Source organism: Drosophila albomicans, chromosome X, assembly GCF_009650485.2.
Source record: "Drosophila albomicans strain 15112-1751.03 chromosome X, ASM965048v2, whole genome shotgun sequence".
NCBI classification, from domain to species: Eukaryota; Metazoa; Arthropoda; class Insecta; order Diptera; family Drosophilidae; genus Drosophila; species Drosophila albomicans.
The window spans coordinates 22,247,811-22,269,682 of NC_047627.2; the positions used below are offsets into that span (position 1 = coordinate 22,247,811).

The following is a 21,872-nucleotide window of genomic DNA, read 5'->3' on the forward strand; positions in this document are numbered from 1 at the left end:
AAGCCAATGGCAAACGCATGGACTGTGTTAAGTTTTAAATGTTTTATGCGTGATCCGATTTTAATTTGGGTTTTCCACACGACGACGACGACGAATCACTTTTTGTCGTTTGAGAATCACTGCAATAGGTATGAAACATACATTTATTCTGGGTCGTAACCTTTGCCTTGTAGACAAAATTACTTAACATTCAGAACGCATTTGTCGCACCCAATGTGGGAGTTGAAACAGCTGGGCCAAAGACTTGCAATTTACCAAATGCATTAGCCACAAAAGAAAAACACACACAAATTGTGCACTAAACAAAGCCATTTGCTCTATTTGATGTACAAATTTGCATTTTGGTTACACGCTGCGTATGTGCAATATTTGCAAGCATTTCAAGTGTATGGCACCGGAAATACCCTGTCATTTGTAAGGGGTTTATTTCTTGGATTTAGCGACTGCTTTTTTTTTAGATCCAAATCATATACAGAATTTCCTTCGATATACATATTAAATAAAATATTTGGCAAATTGTTTTCAATAAAATTATTACATATGTACAATTTTTAAATACAAGCAAAATAATGTGGTGCTAATTTGAAAATATACCAAACTTATATACCGCAAATATACCAAGGATTATATTTGGTATATATGTAGATACAATACTACATTTAAAATATATCATATTCTTTATAAAATCAAATCTAGAAAATATGCTGTATTTAATTTACAACTATACATTTTAAATTCAAAGCTTCAATTTGAAAACTCATTTAATTCTTTTACCCAACTAGTTAAGCATAATTAGTATACCCTTCATTTTATAATTTTTTGCCGCCCTTCGCGATGTTAAGAGACGCGTAAAAACGCAGTTTAACAAACAACAAAATGAAACCACATACTAAAAAACCATTGTTAAATAAGGCGTAAAAACGATGCTTAGACCAAGAGGCGTAGAAGGTTAAGCTGCAGTCATTGGAAACACAAAAACACACAAACACACACGCTACAGTCAGCACTCGCTACAATGTATGAAGTGGACTTAATGGCACAATTACAATTAATTTGTTGCCAAAGCGTAATTACTGTAACTAAAATCGAAGGCATTCAAATGTGACTAACGAGGGCAGACTGAGAGCGAGACAGAGACAGAGAGAGAGAGAGAGTGAGAGAGAGAATTGTGTTTACCGGATGTGGAAGTGAAGGAACAATTTTGGGAGCTGCGATAAAAAGTGCGCGCAATGTTTCATAATTTATTTGCAAAGCGCACACAATAAACTGATGGAGAATTAATAATAGCAACAACAACAACGACAACAACTGTAATAAATGATTAGCAAAACAATGGAGAATTGTGCGTATTTTTGGGCAACCGATTAACCGATTACCTAGCGCTTTACTTTTCTGACTCACTGTGTGTGTGTGTGCAAATGAAAGACAAACAAATGTCAGGTAAATAGACACAATACGCCAGAGAAAACGAGAGTGAGCGAGAGAGAGAGAGAGAGAGAGGGAGAGAAGAGAAGCAATTGCTGCGACACAAAGTAAATCAAAACAAATGGCAAAACAAATGAAATGAAAATGAAAACGAAACAATGCGGCATCGAAATACACTGAGATCGCAGCGAGTGCAAGTGCACCGAAGAGCACCGCAATCAGAAAGAGAGTGAAAGAGAGAGAGACTAAGTGCGCTTGACAGACGGGAAGACAACAGAGGAGAGTAAGACAATGAGTGAGACAGAGACAGCTGGCTTGTTTCGCTGTGTGAACAAAGCATTGCAAATCTGAGCGAACCATAAGCTCAAATACCCTAGAAAAGCATTGAGAAACAGACTAGACAAAGTAACTGCTTAAAGTATTCAAATGTAGTGAATGAAAACAAAAATTGAATCGAAGGAAATCAAATTAAGTACAAATTTTTAAACATTTGATTGTTTAAGAAAGACAATCTGCCAAACATTTCATATAAATTTAGACAATTTAAACACTTTTTAAATGGAAAAACGTTTAATCAGACAGTCAACTTATTGCAGCTCGATCAGAGGCTAGCATAAAATGAAAATGTTTCTTGTTTATGAATTGAACGCAATCAATTTATATTCAGCAAAAAAAAAAAATATAAAAGTATGCTATATGAATTAAAAAACCGGTTCTAAGCTTTCGTACTCTATTCAAGTAATAAAAAAGAACAGAATATCACAAATTAAAGAATAGCTTTATATGTATCTAAAAAATCAGTAGAAATATCTGAAAGCTAATCCAGAAATAAAAACGTTACAGATTTCATTATATAAGCTCTTTTATAATATCCTCGAAACTTTCGCAATAATTTCAAGCTTCCAGAAACAGAAATATTGAGTCACTAGCGGCATAATTTTTACAGACAGATAAGTACTGTAAATACACACATACATACATACACACATACATAAATACACATACATACATATGCACACATGAGGTCAGTAAGCGCGGCTTGAAAACCATGGACAACAAAAAAAAACCCAATAATATGGGGAATGAAAACGAGAGTCGAAAACGGAAATGGGGAAAATCCAAATCCAAAAACCCGAAACGACAAATGAGACACTATGCAAATACTTAAGTATAAGTAAAGACACGCACGCAGCTGGAGACACAGACAGACAGATAGCGAGATAGCGGACGGGCAAAACGAAAGCGCTAAAGAGAGAGGGGCAACGTGGGAAAGTGAGACAAAAAACAGAGCAAGGCGTCAGGCTCTCAGGGAGTCATGCGGCAAGTGCTCTGACGAGGCTTCATTGTGGGTCAGCTATAAACGGTACACGCAACGCTGTTAAGTAGCAAATTTGTCAGACAATCACGATCAAATACCCTGTAAAAATTAGGCTAACGATTGTAGCGAAGTAAGTATTCGAATATAATAGATAATAAATAAATTTGTGTATGCAATAAAATAAATAATAAATCAAAAGCAAATGTTCAGATGAAGTATATATTATTTTCAAAATAAAATACCCTGTAAAAATTAGGGAAATTGCTCCTTGAACTAAATTTTGGAATACAATAGCAAATAAAGTTGCATATGCAATAAAATTCTGGAATATGGAAACTGAAAATGTTTAAGAAAAGAATCCGCAATACTAAAGCTGAAATATGAATAAATATGAAATATTTTTAATACACAAATCTAATAATTGTAATAAATCGAACACGTGGTAACTACGGTATTCATGATTCCTAAATAATAAGAATAAGTTATTCAAAAAATACTTTTGTATGGCAACAAAGCCTTCTTCGTAGATTAAATTCCTAGTGATTAATAATTGTGGTATTTTAATGCACACCGCTATAAAAATGTTGCAAGACGAACACAGGGTAGTTAGGCGTCGATCAATTGGCAATAAGTAGTCGTCTATTTTAGGAACTTCGATTGGCTTTTGCTTTTGCATAGAGTTGAAGACTCATTCAGTTTAATTGATGCAAGTCGAACAGCTTGCAGCTGTTAAAGATGCGATTACAATTACATTACCTCGTTCCCCCCTTCGTCGCTTCACTTCGTTTTGAATTGATTTGATTTGATTTCATTTACTGAGATTGGAACTCATTAAGCGCGTCCCGTTAAGCGAACATTATGCAATTATAATAAATGCGTAATCCTCGAAAAAAAAAAACACAACCGTAGTTGATTAGCTTGGTTAAACATTGCTGCTTGTAATTAACTGCGGAATCAGGCGTACTTAGAGGGGGGAAGAGGGGGAAGAGGGGAAAACATATTTTTATGTATTTACCCACTTTTAAAGTGTATTTATAAGTGTGGTTATTTTTGTGATACATTTGTTTTAATGAGCCGCGCGAGTTACGCCCGAATTTCGGGATTTGTGTGTCATGTCACACGCGGCGTATGCGTAATTTGAATATTGTCTACAATATTTTCATACTATATCCCCAGTTAGCATGCGACACAATCGAACAGGACAGCGTGTTTCGACTCCCACATACACAGAAATTTCTTTGGAAAAATCCAGAAGAACAAACTAGAGGTATTCATGAAATTTTCTTGTAATTACGCCATAATTCTGTGCCTCAAAGGGTTCTGATTGTGAATATAACATACATATATTGGCGCACAGTGGCGCCAATTGTGAAATCAAATGTTTGCTTGTATTTGTAATTGTGTTGCATCAATTTCAATTTACATTTGACGCAATTAACACTACAAACGTTTGCAATTTAATCAGAGACTGAGACTGCGACTGAGACTGGAAAACTCGCTGCCGTCGTCATTGGAGCGTTTAACGCTGAAAAAATACTACAACAAAAGCAATAGCAAAAAACAGGCAGCAACCCATTAAACTCGCATAAATTATTTACTCAACATTGCACTTCAAATGCCAATGCTAAGAGTTTTCAATTGCAAATGAAAATAGAAATGGAAAATGTGCAACGAAGGTCAATGTTTCCCACAGCAAAAAGCAGTCCGGACTTTCGACGAGAAGGAAAACCAAAGGCAGAAGGAGGAAAGTTTGCTGTGAATGCATTTTAATTGACATCGTGACTCAAAATTGCGGTAAATAAAGCATAACACTGATCTGCTATCGCAACGCTGCCGTCAATATTTACACACAACGCTTCGTATCGCGGTCTAAACATCTCGTTGCCCTTATCACACTTCACAACGCTTGACTCAATGAGGGAATTGCGATGTAAGGCGCTGACGCTAGTTGAAAGTCAGTGTGCGTTACATAGCAATTAGCTTCGGTCAGTCAGTAGGGTGCATAAGCTGCGACTTGTTAAGTTGGCTGCAGCAAGTGGACAGCATCGTTTACAGTGGCGTCGAATATGAATACACTGCTAGTGTAGAACATTTTAATATTATTATAAATTAACACAGAGAGAGAAAAATCTATGTATGTAGATTGAAGAGTGTATTGTAAATCTTGACTCAACATTTTTTTCGATCTTAACTCGAAAAAAGATTTATAGGTTGAGGAAATCTTAAATGTTCAAAGAATATTATTTTAAGATTCAAATCTTAAAGAATGTTCTAATCCAGATTAAAGGGAAGACTGCAAATCTTGATTTAAGCTGATCTAAAAAGTATATTAAGCTACAAAAAAAAATGTTTTAATTAAATTAACTGCTAATTTTACCTAATTGAATAAAATTAATTTTGAAAATGATTTCTCTAATCACACTTTATAAGCAATAATTTTATTTATTTATTTAAGGCATACTCTATAAATTAATTTATAACCTAGCGTAAATTTAAGAGCTGGCTGCTTTGGCCTTTGCAATAATAAAATTAAAAGACTTGGACTTAAGGTGAAAGAGTTTTATACCATTCAAGACAATAGAGAACGCCTAATGGTTGCTGAGAGTTTGATTACAATTCTATAGATTTTTAAGGCAAAATGTGGCAGTTACAGCTGTGATTACGTTTAATTTAGGTAACAGACTCAACTATAATTTGTCGCAGCAGTTAATAAAACTATTGCACTTTTGCAATTTGATGAAGTCTTCAGCATTAACAAATGCATGAAGTGTAATTGAATAATGTAACTCCAACCCAATTTGTCAACGTGAACAGCAATCAATTTGCTGCGGAAAATATAATGAAGGGATCTGATATTTATGGGGTCCACAAAGCGGACACCTTGGATAAGCTGTAAGTATGTGCACTTGAGCGATGTTTTATAGCTGACGATAAGAACTTTCCATTTCAGGCAATTACATACCAATTAATATTAACTTGAATTTTGCGCCACACCCACCGAACAACAGCAGGACACATGTGGCATGCCACACCGAGCCAAGCCGAACGAGCAAGCGGTAATGACAATTATCAATGTTGGACTCTGGCTGTGCGTTTTGTGTGCCATTAAAAATGGATGAGTATCGAAAAAATCAAGCACAATAGTTCTGTGACTCAAAGTGAGGTGACCTGAACTCTCTCTCTCTCCCTTTCTTTCTCACTCTCTTGAAGTATGTTGCAAGTTGTGTGGATCACGCACAGGTGCGTTAAACGGACTGAAAAGGTGGCCAAACAACTTGTTGAGTTTTGCACGCCAACGAAAGGGAAAACTACAGCAAAAAGAGGTCGCCTAAAAGGTTGCATACAAATTTCAACTATTTGAAAAGTGAAAAGTGCTGCAATTGTATCAAGCCGAGTCAAGTGATTGTCTAATCATTCCAAATGAGGTTACACAGCTGGCGTGATGCGTGTGCGCCAACCAAACAGTTGCGTGCCATTTCCTAGGAGGGTGCAAAATAGTAGGAAATGGAAGGCTGACTCGTTTTTTTTTTTTGGTACCCCCACAATCTCCTCTCACTAACAAACGATTTACAGCAGCAGATAACAAAAGGATGTCTCCACTTCGTGTGGGGGGACAAACTCGACGACCTTACCAGCGTGGTAAAAAAGAGAATAAAAACCAAATAGAAATGCCGCTACCAAAGCAATAAAATAAAATACGAAAAGGAAAACAGGAGCACAACAATAATACACACACAAATATTCAGACATTACTTCCTTTAAAAAGGATCTGGGCACGCACATTGGTGTGAAATGCATTGTCTTGATGCGAAACAGCGCGTGAGAAACCTTTAAGCTAAAAACGGTGTTTTTATGATAGCAAGATTTGTCTTTGCCGGGGACAACAACAATTAAAGAATATACATAGAAAAAAACTTTTAAAATAAAGGTTTTGGTCTCAAAAATGCGTCAAGAACCTGAAAATCTTAATGTTCGAAAACACATCAAGATAATTGAATATAAGACCCAAGTTCTTATATAATATATTATTTTTTTTTATTATTTTTACTTTACTATTTTATGATTTAGTTAGTGCATTCAGCTCCATGGAAATTCCTAACGATTCTCAATTGCAGTCAGAACTTCCTCTCCCTTTACCTTCAAATATTTTTATTTATATCTACTATTCATTTTCATTTCTTTACCTTCTCTTGTATAGTTTTGTTTTAATTCATTCCTGCTTTTATTTCAACTTCCCTTCATGCATCCTCGCCTCTGCTTTAAATTATATTTGTATTTCCTTTAAATATTTTTCTTTACTTCTACTATTCATTACTTTTCTCTTTCATTGGCACATCTTCTACAGTTTTGTTTTAACTCCTAACATTTCCATTTCTTATTAGTGCCCTACTACTTTCATCTTTCATCTTTCAATTCTCAATTTTCCTATTTTGCATTCTCTTATCTTCACCTTTTCTTCCTTCTTATTCGCTCCCAGTTCCACAGTGTTCAAAGTCTTCTCGGTTACCGGTGTTTTCAGGGCAATCCATTTGCGACATTGACAATGTCGACTAGGGCAATGTTTATTGTGAATGGCGGACATTGAATGTGGGCCACACACAAGGCTCCACTCCACATCAAATTGGACAGCGCTTGTCCAGTTAGTTGACCGTTATATTAATGGACTGCACACACACATACACACTTACACATGTGCACACACGTGTGTCTATCATAACAGCTGTTTATGTTAGTGTGTGTTTGTGTGTTTGTGTGCAATTGGAATTGCGGTAAATCAATTCGAGCATAGCGCCCGCATTCTCATTTGTGGCTTATATCGACAATATTCCCATGTTTAGTTGTGGTTCATACCCTATACACAGTACACAACGCAGAGTGGGTATGACAACTTGCTAGGAAGCATGTCACAAACACTCATTATAAAACTTAAATTATTAAGATTTTAATTAAAAGCGAACTTGGAAAATATGTGAATTAGTCAACCTGATATTCCCTTACATTTTACAGGGTATCTCATTCGCATTTTAGTGATTGCCAAATGTCTCTTATTGATTACTATAGTCAAAGACACACAACAAGTTCTGTGTACTTTATCTAATATTTACAGGGTATAACTATCAGTCGATCAGCTGCAGCTGTTAATTGTTACTTAGTTTCAGTTTCTGTTGTGTACTTCATGGGAAGCCGCGTCTCGTCGACAATATTGCCATTGGATTGCAGTGCAAATTGCAATTAAGCATTCCGTGCGGCACGACAGCACAATGCTGGCGCCTCCATTAAATGGCAACAGCTCTCGGCCTGGGCCAGGGCCAAGAGCGAACTGCCCCTCTTTTTTTTTTTTTGATAGGATGCATGTCTGGGTCGAGGCGATTTGCATTTCGACTGCAACCTGCTCGACCAGATGGCCGGCGTTTGGTCAGTTAGCTGCTTGATTAGACTTTTGGTTACGCTAACCCAAAGTCAGAAATTCAGGTAGTAAAATCAGTCGGTCAGGCGGGTATTTCCGATGTCCTAGCAAGATTTTTGAATACCCCGGCAAAAAGTCAGTCTAACAGAAAGTAACGAGTGCGTCAGTAAAGCAGTGAAGTCCATAAAGCAATCTGGAACTCAGGCAGTATGAAAGTGAGGCAGTAAGGAAGTAAGGCAGTCTGGAAGTCAGGCAGTCAGTTAAGAAGTCAGACCGTCAGTCAGGCAGTCTGAAAGTCAGCCAGCAAGTCAGTCAGTCATGAAGTCAGTCAGTCAAGAAATCAGTCATAATGTCAGTGAGTTAGCCGGATAGTCAGTTGTTTAGTTAGTCAAAGAGCCAGTTTTTATGGCAATTGGGTGGGCCAACAATAAGAATGTCAGAGGCTGAAGAAGTCGGGTGTTCAGAGAGCTTCCTCTTTCCTCTCGATGAGATCAGTAATAAAGTCAGTCAGGAAATCAGTAAATCAGTCAAGGTGCGAGATAGTAATTTTGAGGTATAAGCAGTCATCACAAATTCATAGAGTCTGTCGAAAAATAGTCAGGAGTCTCTAAGTCAGTCAGTGATTTAGGGAGATTACCAGTGAGTGAGCTAGTAAGATAGACAAGCAAGTAATATATAATAAAACTGGGAGTAAGAAAGTCGGTCAATCAGACTATAAGGCAGTCAAACATTGGTTGGTTGGTGAGACAATCAGAAAGATAGTGATGTCAGATGTATAGCTATTGAAGCAGTCGGGAAGTTAGTCAGACTTTAAGAGCAGTCTAAATAGGATATAGAGTTAGTAAGGCAGTCAGTTCATCAGTAAGGCAGTCGGTCAGTTTGTTAGTGAGTCAGTCAAATATTCGAGCAGTAGGTTGGTGAGGTAATCAGAGGTCGGCTATATAGATATTGCGGTCACCGTCAGTGAGTCTGTCAGCTAGTAAATCTAACTCCAAAGCAAGCAGAAAAATAGTCTGTCAAAAAAGGATATACAGATAGTGAGGCAATTGATCAGACAGCAAGACAGTCGGTCAGTCAGTCAGCAGTCAAATATTCGTTAGTGAGGCAATCAGAAACACAGTGAAGTCGGGTATACAGCTAGTGATGCAGTCGGGCAGTTAGTCTGACTTTTAGGCAATCAGAAATATAGTCAGTCAGTCAAAATAGAATAAAAAGATAGTGAGACAGTCGGATAGTAAGGCAATCGGTCTGAGGCAGTCAAATATTCGGGCGGTAGCTTAGTGAGGCAATCAGAGGTCGGATATATAGTTAGTCTCTGACTCTGGAAAATCAGAAAAATTGTCTGTCAAAATGGAATATACAGATAATAAGCAGTCGGTCAGTTGGTCAGTCAGCCATTGAGTGAGTCAGTCAGCCTCTAAGGCAGTCGAATATTCGGGCAGGAAGGTTAGTGAGGCAATCACAAGTCGGATATATGGATAGTGAGGCAGTCAGTCTGTGAGGCAGTCAGTCAGTTTGGTCGACTAGTCAAACAGCAAAGCATTTAGTCGCGCATGAGCCATTAGGAGCACAAAAACACACATTCAGAGCGGACACGCCATGACTTGGGACAGCACCAGACGCGAGCCGGACGTCAGGACGTCAGGGGTAGACGCAATAACTGTAATAATAACTGACCACTCGTCAGCTCAGCTCAGCTCAGCTCCGCGACAAGCAAAGAGAGACAGAGAGAGAGCGAGAGTGAGAGTGTGAGCGACCGCGGGTTAGCGGTGAAAAGGGGGAGCACTCGCTAGTTTGGCCAAGAACGAGGTGCCGCCCATTTGGGGGCAGCAGTTAATGCAGCAAATGTTCCAACCTTTTGACAGTTGTTCGATTTTTTTTCTTTTTTATTGTGTGTACTACTTTTTTTTTTTGCCCGTCGGCCACGACATTGGTCGACTTGGGTTGACACTGACCGAAACACGATGGTCAGGCATTGTCCTTCTGTCTGCGGCGCAAAACTCCTGAGTTCGGGGTTTTTGCGATTGTTCAATTCACTTTCCATGCTTTCACTTCAAAAAAAAAGGGGGAAATTTACACTAGTTGCAAGTAGTTCATGTTCTGTTTGCCACTTTCTTGGCTGCTGTCAATCAATGCACAATTTCGAGTGCACAAATAACCGCTAACAATTAGATAGCATATCAAATGGATCCATTTGATTGCAATTCATACGTAATACTTCTTTCTCATCGCCGTCTGGCGTCTGTTCAACTACTTCGATTCCCATTAATAACAAGTTGAACGTGTGTTGTGAGTTTCTGCAGCTGATTGACTTTCGATTAAAAGCAAATGTCCAAACTCGAACTATTCTATTCTCGATTTAAATCCAGGCTTGCTGCTAATTTAGCCGTTCATTACCATGGAAATCGTTTTAGTAGCATTTTCTGATTTATTGCGTCTCTAGTTCTACAAAATAGTTCAATCAAGAAGTGATTGCAACTTTGTCACACATTTCTGACTCATCGCAACTCGTTTGCATACCACAATGTGTGTCTTTAGATAAAAATGCACTCCCTCATGTAGAAATACTTTTTTAGTCTCTTTCTCCCCACTGTGAGTGCTCTGCAAATATTTATTATAGTCAAACATTCTATACATTTTTTTTTTTGCGCTGACCTTTTGGCTACGAGTTAAACAGAATTTCTTGGTAATTTATATGAAAACACAGTTAAATTTAACTGTGAAAATCGAGTTTTATAATTTGTTTCAGTTGTTGTTTTTTTTTTCTTTTTATCTTTTTGCTATTGCAATCTAAGAAGAATTTGTAGCTTGTATCTGTTGAATGCCTTATCTTTGTTCTAGGTAACAGAACAGTGTTTTGCGTTGAGTAATAAAACGCTAACAACGATCGCAAACATAATTGAAGAAAACAACAACAACAAAATACGAACTAGAAGAGCAACCAATTACGCCCACGTCTAACGCTACTACAGAAAATTCCATTCTACATATTTGCTCAAAATAAGTATATATGAAAGAATTGCAGATTTCGGAAATTTGATATTTGTACATAGTCTTAAAAATTTCAGTTCAGTGCTGCTGCACGCCAAAGCTACAGTAAAACTGCACTATGACAAACCAGCATCATTTTTATACCCGCTGCCCTTAGGGTAGAAGTGTATTATCAATATGTACCTCCAAGAAATGTGTGTAACAGGCAAAAGGAAGCATCTCCGACCCTACTTACAATCTGGTATATTTTGCACTCTATGGTATATTTTGAAGGTAGTGCTAAATCAATATACCGAATATAGAATATGGTATACTTGTAGTATTTTTGTGGTATATTAAATTGGTATATTTTAAAATTAATACCACACTAATTTGTTTATATAAATTGAAAGCGAAATATTACTTTTCCGTTTTTAATTTAAAATAATCGAAAAGAAACTTTTGAATTTTCCATTTTAATATGCTTTTAATTAAAATTAAAATAACATTCCATTTTGATAAAACACAATCTAATTTAATACACTTTAGCAAAGCTTCACTGTTTATGCAGTGTCCATAAAACATTGATAGCTCGCCTCTAAAATTCTCAAGAATTGCGAGATTGTTTCTAAACAAAAGCACCAAATTGCAATGCTCGTTGCTTCTGAAAGCTTTAATTCGTTCAACTAGTTTCTTTGGAACTGGCAACGTAAAATAATATGCTGAATAAATGCAAATTCGAAACATTCTATTAAAAACACACATAATAATAATATGTGACGACGCAACAATTAAAAGAAATACATAATAATAATAATATATGCAAATCGCATTCTAATTGAAAACAATCAACTATGCATCAATTTATCCAGCTGGAAATAAGAGCTGAGTTAAGCTGAGATAAGTGCTTGATTTTTTTTTTTTTTTTGGTATCTATCTAATTATCTGTATCTTCATCTGAAATGAGGTTGACTCTCGTGCTATCGCAACTGACTTTATCTGCCTTTGTTTGTTGATACCGTGAAAATGTGTACGCTTCGGTGTGTATCCAAGTAATTACTAAACTTAAATTAGCAAAACATAAAGTCAAAGGTTAACTGATAAAATTAAAAAAAAAAAAAAAACAACAAAAAAATAAAAGCAGAACTCGCTGAAAATGAATGAAAGAAGAGAAAGATAAAAAGACGAAGCTCAGCGGGAGAAAATGCGACTGACAATAATTATTTTAGCTATTATTTTTATTATTATTATTATTGCTATTATTGTTGTGATCTTGCCGTTCATCAGAATTTTAGGTTCTTTTCAAGTGCCCCCAAGACAAAACAACAAAAAAATGACATCATTTGGTGTCGAACTTGGCTCAAAGTCGCACTCTTTTTTCTGGTTTCGGAATTGTCGCTGCCAAGATCGTCGTCGATAATAAACGACCGACAAAATAAAAAGAAAAAGAATAAAAAAAGGCAAAAAAAACAAATTCAAGAAAGTTGCAAGAGCAAAACAGACGTCAAGCGCGTGGCTCAAAATGTCACAGCGACACTGCACAAAAATTTCGAAATACTTGCAATTAGCTTGAATTGATTTTCACTAGAATTTTTACCGATTGCAATTTTGAATAACAATAGCAATAAATATTTGACGATTTTGAAACAAAGAAATCGCAGATAAATGAAAACTATATTCTTTATTTATAAAATTAAAAAATAAAAATTAGCTCTGAGCTTTTTTGAAAAAATTTGAATTTGTAATAATGCAAAATTTCATATTTGCAAGATGTTATGCAAGATTTAATGTGTAGATGTTAAAAATTTAAGATATAATAATTTGCATTGCTACATGAAAATATATGAGATTATCCATAAATACAATAACTAACTACAACCTCAATTTGTAGGCAAGTTCAACTCTCTCAGTGCACGCTCAATGGGCGCCTAAATACTTTCGCAGGGTCAAAGTATTCAACTCTCAAAATCTGAACTGCAACTTTCCAATTTTCCAGTGTTAAACGGAACTCAAAGCTCAAAGCACATGGCAAAGATCGCAGGGCAAAAACAACAAAAAAAAACGCTTCATTGATGATTTATAACACAACAACAAAAAAAAACTGAGAAGTGAAAAATTAAAAATGGTAAAAAGCAAAGATGTGGCAAGTGATAGAGTCAGCTAAAGGTAGCTAACACATGTGTCAAGTATAATGCGCAATTATAGATTGGATCTGACTTGCAACAGAGAGCTTTGTGGCTGGCCCACAAGTCAATGACACAGTTGTATTTATGGGCGCCACAACAAGGATGACTTGACACTAAACTTCAACTGAAACAAAAATAACTAGACTAGACCATCATGTTGTTAATTAATTATTGTGGGTCAAGCACCGACAACAACAATAACAAATCGCCTGCAGTTTTTTGGCTAAGAAAAAAACAACAGCGGAAATGCCGCGATGCAGCACACACACACACACATACTGACACACTGTGAAAAGCTCATTGCGACCAACTGTTGACAATGCAAATGATAATGCCATTACTCTCTGTTTGTCTCACTTCTTCTCCCACTCTCTGAGCATAAAGCAAAGCTTACCTGCGTTTTACATTCGGTCACACACAGCAGCAAATACGTTTGTGTTGGTGAGCTTGTAGTTTGAAGCTGAGCTTACAACGCCGACGCAGACGTGCCGGCTTTTAAGCTTTCTTCTTCTTCTCGTTCGTAGTATTCTTATAACTGTTGTTGTTCTGCTTCTCTGCAGCTGTTGCATGCGTTGTTACGTTTGCTTGTATGTGTTATTGTTGCTGCTGGCGTTTGTTTTTATTGCTGCTGCTGCTGCTGCTGGCCGGCAAACTGTCTGCTATTGTTATTGTTGGTGGATTACAAAATAATTTGGCAAATTGTTATTATTGTTGTTCGCAAGTTCTGCTGGCACATTTTCTTAAAAACTTTGATCAGCGCACACAAACAAAAATGTTTCAAGTTTCTCAACTAACACACAAAAGAAAACGAAAGACACGCAACAGTAAAGTAAAAGCGTCTTTGCAAATTGTTTGGTTTTTTACTAATTACGAATTGAATAATTTTACTTTGTTTTTGTCGTTTTCTTGTGTTTGTGTTTTACTTTTTTTGGGCAGCAGCTAAAGCGCAGCCAGGCGGCAAAAAAAAAAGCACGACCGCGCAGGTTCAAACTTCGATTACAACTGAAGCGGCGAATTGTCCCAGGCTAGGCAAAGCGACGACAACGACGGCGACGGCACATTGGAGACGAATGCCACACGAGTGGAGAACGCGCCAAAAACGAAGTGAACTAAGCAGAGTTGCCATCCGATGCGACACAAGTGTGTGTGTGAGTGTGTGTGAATGATTGTTTTTGTTCTTGCTGTGTGTTGTTTTAATTTCTTGAGCGTTTTGTTTGTTTTGGTCGGATGGGGCGCGAATTTGTGCAACTCTCTGTCAATCGTCTGACGTGTCGTTAAACGTTATCACTTAAATTACCGCACCCACGCGCGCCGGCGAAACCTTCGAAAAAACTTAAAATAAAAACAAAAGAAAATAAAAAAACAAAAACAACAATTGAAATTTTAGAAAAAGTTTTCATATTTTTGATGCGTCCTTGATGCATGTGCATTGTTTCTATTGTTGTCCCGGGGGCTCTTAATGTTGTCGCTGATTGGCGAGCGTTGCGCAGGCGGTGTGAAATCGTCCAGCTGGTTGACAGCCCTGGCCGCTGGGGTTCATTATTTAACACTCAAAAGCCACAAGAGCTCAATTACTTGGCTGTTCAAATATTGAAAATCGTTTTGGCATTTGGATCAAAAATGCATCGATCGAACCACATCGCGGAATCACCGAATATAAATGACAATCCACAAAAATGAGCAGTCAGCTGTCTGTCTTCTCGCTAGCCTATTGCACTATTCATATGTGCACTTAACTTGACATTACTAAGACATTAGCATAGAACATTTTTTTGTTGTGCTCAATAATTGCACAACTAAATAACTACAAACTGATATTAATTTATGCCCCGGAATGCGCTACTGCGAAATTTACACGCTGTGGGCGAGATATAATTAGTTAAGTGTTAGTTAAAACGAGTAGCATCCACATTGCAAAAAATACTTTGAACCCGGTCAACTGGTTGACCTTGTAGTCACACAACTTTTCCTATAATCTCTAAGCGTCTGATATTTAGGCAGCGTTTTAAACTAATTGCATTTAAGCAATGTGTATTATAAAATGAAAGCACACACACGCCCTGATTAATTGATTGACAAAACAAAAAACGGCCATAAATTGTTTTGTGCCAACAATTAGCACGCTCACAGGATGTGGTTAAAACAGCAGGATAGCATTTAGGTAATTGGCATTGTCTTTCAAGGTCGTGTCACATCAAACGCGGGCACACCTTTCAATTAGCAATGATACGTAAAATCTGATTAGCACCAAAGTCTCATTCAACTGCGTGGGCTACGCAAGTGATTTGAAGTGCGCGCGCAAAGTGCAGTACAGGTGGCAGCGCTATCGTGTGAACGACAGCGATAACACGATAGGTTAATCGATTGTGCAAGGTTTTTGATTTCAATTTAAATTTATTGCTGTAATGGTTCAACTACTTAATAAATCAAATAATTTATCGACTTTGCCATTTCTTATACAAATTTCATTAAGTAAAATTAATTATTAATTTTGGGAAAATTCCACCAACTCTCAATAAATTTATCATGAACGTTGAAGAAAAGCAGTCACGCGCAGTTTTGGGACTTATCAGGTAATGTGTCATAGTAGTGCTGATCTTGCATAAATACAACAAAAATATAATAACAATGATATCCCTGGATTAACCAAGTTTCTAATTTAGAATAAGCAAAATGAGTGGCGCCATCTGTAAGAAATAGCATGTAGCAACAAATCGAGCTAGCTATTCAAATAGCGCCATCTGTAGCAAAAATCATGCAGCTGAACGTGTAACCAGCTGCTCAACTGACCACGGAGTATTTCGGTATATTTTTGTAACATGCTCACTTGGTCACACTGTCGTAGCACATGTTTGTTTTGATTCAAATTGTGGAGCACGGACAGCAGTAATTAGTTAAATTCAAATCACACAATTAAAATGGGTGGACATCACAAAAAGAACTTGCGCGCCGAGAAAGCGAAAGTGAAACTGAAGGGCGCCAAGCTGCCCAAAGGCTTAAATGTGACCAAAACCGATTTCAAGGTGCGCAAAATCGAGATACGCGGCCAACTCAAAGAATTCAGCAGCAGCGGCGAAAGGCAATTGAATCTGAAGGAGATACTTTCGCGACTAAAGCATCACAATCTCAAGTTTCGCACCGATGCATTGCGCAATGTACGCGATGCCGTCAAACAGGGACAGGCGGAGCATCTAATCGGACATCTGAATGAACTCTTCCAAGGCATTGCGGCCGGTGCACTGGACATGGAGCGCGAAGTACGTCGCGAATCCTGCAAGACGTTGGACGTGGTGCTCGAGGCGCTGCCCACGCAAGCGATGGTGCCGTTCTTTCACATCATTGCCGCCTATCTGCGGTGTGCGATGACGCATGTGCAGCCGGCGATTCAAGAGGATTCGCTGCTGCTGCTCGATGTGCTGCTCCAGCGTGTGCCCGCACGCACACTGGCCGAGCGCAGTGCTGCCACGATCATTGGACACTTTATTGACATGATATCGCGTTCACGTCACGACACACAGCAGGCGAATCGTGTGCTCACCGTGCGTTTAACCCAGGGACAACAGACGACGGTGAAGTGGCGCACCAAAGTGCTGCAGCGACTGCAGCAAATCCTTGGCACGCTGCTGCTGGTAGAGCAACAGCCGGAGCTGGCCAAGCAGTCATCAGCAGCACGTGTCGAGCACTACGATGGAGAGCGTGCGCAGTATTACAATGTGTGGCTGCCGATGAAAGTGGATGGACGTGGATTGCATGCGCTGCTGGGCGAGCGACAACGTCAGACATCGGATGAGCAGCTGCGTGGGTATGTGCAGCAGTTGATGCCGCTGCTGCAGGACAACTGGCTGGAGGTGCGACCACAACAGCAGCAGACGAAGGAGAAGGAGCAGCAGCTCAAGGAGCAATTGCTGCTCAGCGTGGATGCGGCCGAGAGTCTCCATGTGCTGCTGGACATCATGACGCAGCTGTGGCAGCTGGTGCAACAGCACGAAGCGGCCCAACAGCAGCAGCTAGAGCTGGAGCCGACGCATGAGCTCAGCCAATGGCTGCGTGACAGTTATGCGCAGAGTTTCCTTCGGCACTTTCTCAAGGAGTGCAGCTTTCCCTATCAACGTGTGCCACAAGTGATGCCCCAAACTGCCACCGGCAAGCGTCGCAAGCTGTTGCATGCCTCCGCTGGCGGCGAACTGTGCGTGCCACAGAATCTGCGACTCGTCCAACTTGTGTGTCGTTTCTTTCCGTTGGCGCAACCGGAACAACACGATGACTACGGATCCCTCTTGCACTATGTGCAGCAATGTGTGCGGCAACTGCGAACGCTGTCGCCCGAAGAGCAGCTGCGTCTGGTGGCCGCATTGCGTGCACTTCTGCTGGATAACGGTGCGGCGCTGTTGCAGCTGCAGGCGCATCAAATGGGCGGCCTCATGCAGCTGTGCATCGAAGCATATGTGGAGCAGCATTTCACCACGCGCGAAGGATGCGCCACTCGCATGCTTCAGCTGCTCGGCGAGATCGTTCAACGCCGGCAGCTCTACGAAGGCTACGGCGGCGAACTTCAGTTCGAGCGGCTGCTCAACTATCTGCCACAGTTGCTGCTCAAGCCGAGTGTCGCGGATGCCACGTTGACAGCGATGTCCACGCTGTGCCGCCAGCAAAATGGCATTCTCTTAGCCGCACTCGCCGAGCTGGCGCCTCAGGTGCTCTACAATGTGGCCAAGCTGCAGGTGACGGGCGCCGTTGACAAGGATTTTGAGCAGCAAAAGCGCATTGTTAATCTGTACTATTATGCGCGACAGCGCAGCGAACCTGGACGATTGGAGGCGGTGTTGAAGGAGCTGGAGCAGCAGGAGAACGCGCAACAAGTCGCCAGCTACCTGAAGTGTGTCCTCAGCTATGATTAGAGGAGGATTGCAATCGAGAATTACATTTAAGTAAATTGTAGACTACGCAACTTCCAAGGGGAATGGAAATTGTGGGAGGGGACAAACAATAAAATAATTGAAATGCCAGAATACTTTGTATTTTGTATATGATATGACGATCTTCTAGCAAATTCAGTTGATAAAGTTGTGCGCCTGAGTTGCCTTTTTATGAACTGAATTATAGCCAAAACTACAAAAATCAAGATAAGCAACATTGGAATTAATTTACTACTCGTATTTAATTAAAGTGCTGAGAATATGAAAAAGCTGATTCTAATATAAAATATTCCAATCAAATGTTGTCTTTGAAAGTTATGGCCTGAAATCCTAGCATAAAAACTGATCGTAATAAAGGAACTTAAAAAGCTAAGCTACTATTTTCAAATAACTAAAGAGATCTTTACACAAAATAAGGAAAAACTCATTAAATGATTCTTTACAGTTCTTAGACTTGCTCAACCATAGTCTAAGGCTATGAACCTAGAACTTAAAACACTACAAATTGTGTTGTAAGCCATCTATACGAAAAAAATTCTATGTTATATAGCTTGTCAATCTTAATCCAATCCTCTAGAGACATTCAACAGCTTTGTAAATTAGTTTCACGTTTTTACTTTTCCTTATTTTATTTTCATATTGTTTAACTAAAACAAAAAAAAAATATATAGGAATAGAATAGAGTTTATACTATACATAAATTTAATGAACAAACTACTTTTTCGTCTGCTGCTTCTTGACGGGCTTCGCCTTGAAGCGATCGAGCACTGAGCGCGCAGCTTTGGGCTTCTTCTTGTTGACTCCTTCTGCGCCTTCGTCCTGCTGCTTGTGGGCGGCAATAACGCTCTGTTTAGTCTTGCGCAGCTCCGTAATGAATTCCTAAAGATCAAGAGAGAGCAGACAAATTGGAATTAGAAACAAGCACAAATAAAAGTAAAGCATGATTAGAGTGTGAAAGGGGAATTTAAAAGAAAAATCCAACCTTATTGCAGGATCAAATAATGTCAAATACTTTATACAAAGCTTTGTTATACTTTTATCCTATCCTTACTGAATCTAAAGCACGATTGACAACTCTGCTGAGTGCAAATTGCAGTCTAACTCTTACCGTTTTCACCGCATGAAAAATCCAGCCTTATTGCACAATTACGGTACACTATTTGTTACAAAGGTATGATTTTTTATAAAAGTGTTAACGATTCTACTTCAATCTAACAAAGCAAAGAATTTTTAAACTAAAAAGAGCTACTACCACAGCATGATTAAAGTGAGTTTGAATGGGGAATGTAAAAGAAAAATCCAGCCTTATTGCACGATCAAATAATGTACATTGACAACTCTGCTGTGTATAACTTAAGCTTCCTAGCTCCTAACATTTACACTGCATGACTTAAGCGAGTTTAAATGAGAATTTAGATAGAAAACCCAGCCTTATTGCACTATCAAATTCAGTGAACTACTTTTTACAAAGCAGTGTTTTCTTTAAACAAATGTTAACTACTTAAAGTAAGATTATTAACTCTTCAGCCTCCTAGCTCTTACCGTTTGCACTGTGCGTTTAAAAATCGGTCAGTTAGTCAGGAAAATAAAATAAAATAAAGCGAGCTTTTATATTGACAGCTCGACAGCTTTAGCGGACAGATATCGGACGGATATCGGAGAGATAATAAATACCCCCCATGTGTGCACTTACCTTGCGCTGCAGATCCTTGACGATCTGTTTGTTGCGCGCCATCTTAGCGCTGCCGCCGCGTCCCTTCATCTTGTGCCTGGGCTGCATGTTGATGCGCGGTGGCTTCAGCTGGAACAGTTGCCTCTTGGCATCCACCTTCTCCTGCAGCGTGGGCGCATCCACCGCCGTAATTTCATGCGGATCTAACGTGATCAATTCAGGCGGAATCTTCTCCAGCAGAGCGTGAACTTCATGCTCCCGTCGCTGTTTGCTTGTCTCATACGGATTGTCCTCCAGGGCATCGTAGTTGGGTTCACCAGCGCCCGGCATGAGCAGTGATTGGAAACCCTTGGCCGTGGCAATGCCCAAGACATCCTCGTAGGGACAAAAACGCATGCCATGGACAAAGGCATCGCAACGTTGTCGTAAATATGGTAAATTGTGGCTATAACGCGTTCCACCTCCGCCACTGCCAATCACATGCGTATAGCTCTCCAGATACGTGCCCTGGGAGAGGGCCAACATGCCGCGTTGCGAAACCTCCACCTCGTTGGCCGGCAGACGCAGACGATAGACGGCCAAGGGCTCGGCGCCCAACTGACGAATGTCCCAGACCTTGACCTGACGATCGAGACCTGCTGTAACCAGATGCAGTCCCTTGGGATCCACCGTGAGCGCCGTCATCGCTGTGGTGTGCGACAGCAGCTTGACCAACGGTTCACGCACCTTTGGTGACCACATGGACACGACACCTTTGCCGCCGCCCACACACAGCACACCGTTGGCGGGATTGTGACGCATCAGACGTATATCACCGAGGTTCGTATTGAAGTTGCCCACCAGCTGGCCCATCGATACGTCTAGCCAGGACAAATAGCCGGCATTGTTGGCGGCAGCCAGCAGAAAGTGATAGGGCAAAAAGTCGAGGCGATTGACTTGCGCCAAGCGCTTGACGCAGTGCAGCTCGGTGCCCTTCTTGTCGTAGAAATACGTCCATTCCTTCTGGGCCACCGCATACATGGTGGGCACATGCAGCCACTGGACATCCGCGATGCTTTCCATCACATTGAATTCACAGTGCAGTTTCTTGGTCACCCAATCAAAGGCGGCAACATGACCACGTCGACCGCCCAGCAGCAAATGACGACCGTTCTTCGTGTACCGCATCGAGTACGGACCGTGTTCGAGTTTGAGCTCAAAATGCTTCGACGCCGACTGCAGATCAACGTTTGCTGCAATCTCCGACTGGCGATAGCTGGCTGTCGTTTCCTCCTCGTCCGCTTCCAGTTGGCCAGCGGTCTCCTGCAGCAACAGCTCCGTGCGTGCCGCCTGCTCGTTAGCATATGTGTGATAGACTTCTTTGCGCTCCTGTTGCGCCTTGAAGTGACGGGTCTTAACACCGCGCGCTTCGACGGCATCGCCGCGCGAATATTTGTCAAGCAGCTCCTGGGGCAACTGATGTTTCTTCTTCTTGTTGTTGTCGTTCTCTGCTTTTGCTGGTTGTCGCTTTTCGTTGTGTGACTGCTTCAGTTTGTAGCGCTCTTGCATTTTGATGAAGTCGCCAGTGAAATTTTGTTGTGTTTTGCGTTTTAGTTTCACGTGTTTGGCATCGGCGGATTGCTCGGCGCCGGCATCAAAGTAACGCGCTGTCGCCGGCTTTTTCCGTCCGCCTTTCGGCGGTGCTGTTTTTGTCATTGTTGCGTGTTTGTGGTTCAGAACTTTATTAAATGCAATTTGGATCTGTAAACAAAAACACACCGAACTCTTGCAAAATGCGCCACACAACGTGCTCGCTGCTATTTATCGTTATCGGCTTATCGAGTTGAGCGGCCTCATATGTTGCGCGTAGCTGCCAACTCGTTGCACATTGAAAACGATACTTTGCGATGTAGCACTCAAATCGATACCCGCAGTTTATCGCGCTACTGATGAAAAAATAGCGCTAAATTCAAATTGCATACTTTCAATCGATAATGAA

At 40.0% G+C, this 21,872-nt stretch overlaps 3 protein-coding genes across 5 annotated transcripts in view; 1 reads left to right on the top strand and 2 right to left on the bottom strand.

Annotated features, from left to right (window-relative positions):
* LOC117566743 (phospholipid-transporting ATPase ID) overlaps positions 1-14,311 on the bottom strand; it is a 40,208-nt gene extending 25,897 nt beyond the window's left edge. For 2 of the 3 annotated variants that reach the window (XM_052001869.1, XM_052001862.1), the window contains exon 1: positions 13,701-14,311. The gene's annotated coding sequence lies outside the window, so the exon portion shown is untranslated. The remainder of the gene's footprint in view (positions 1-13,700) is intronic. The other variant, XM_052001866.1, reaches the window with a different exon arrangement.
* Positions 14,312-16,133: 1,822 nt separating this feature from the next.
* LOC117572171 (testis-expressed protein 10) lies at positions 16,134-18,328 on the top strand. Its single transcript, XM_034254824.2, has one exon. The coding sequence runs from the start codon at positions 16,225-16,227 to the stop codon at positions 18,202-18,204; it is 1,980 nt and encodes a 659-aa protein (XP_034110715.2). The 5' UTR covers positions 16,134-16,224; the 3' UTR covers positions 18,205-18,328.
* A 507-nt stretch (positions 18,329-18,835) lies between these two features.
* On the bottom strand, positions 18,836-21,702 carry LOC117572181 (uncharacterized). The gene is made up of 2 exons (XM_034254837.2): positions 19,916-21,702; positions 18,836-19,101 (listed from the first exon to the last, which is right to left on the bottom strand). The coding sequence occupies exons 1-2, from the start codon at positions 21,587-21,589 to the stop codon at positions 18,937-18,939; spliced, it is 1,839 nt and encodes a 612-aa protein (XP_034110728.1). The 5' UTR covers positions 21,590-21,702; the 3' UTR covers positions 18,836-18,936.
* Between the last annotated feature and the right edge of the window lie 170 nt (positions 21,703-21,872).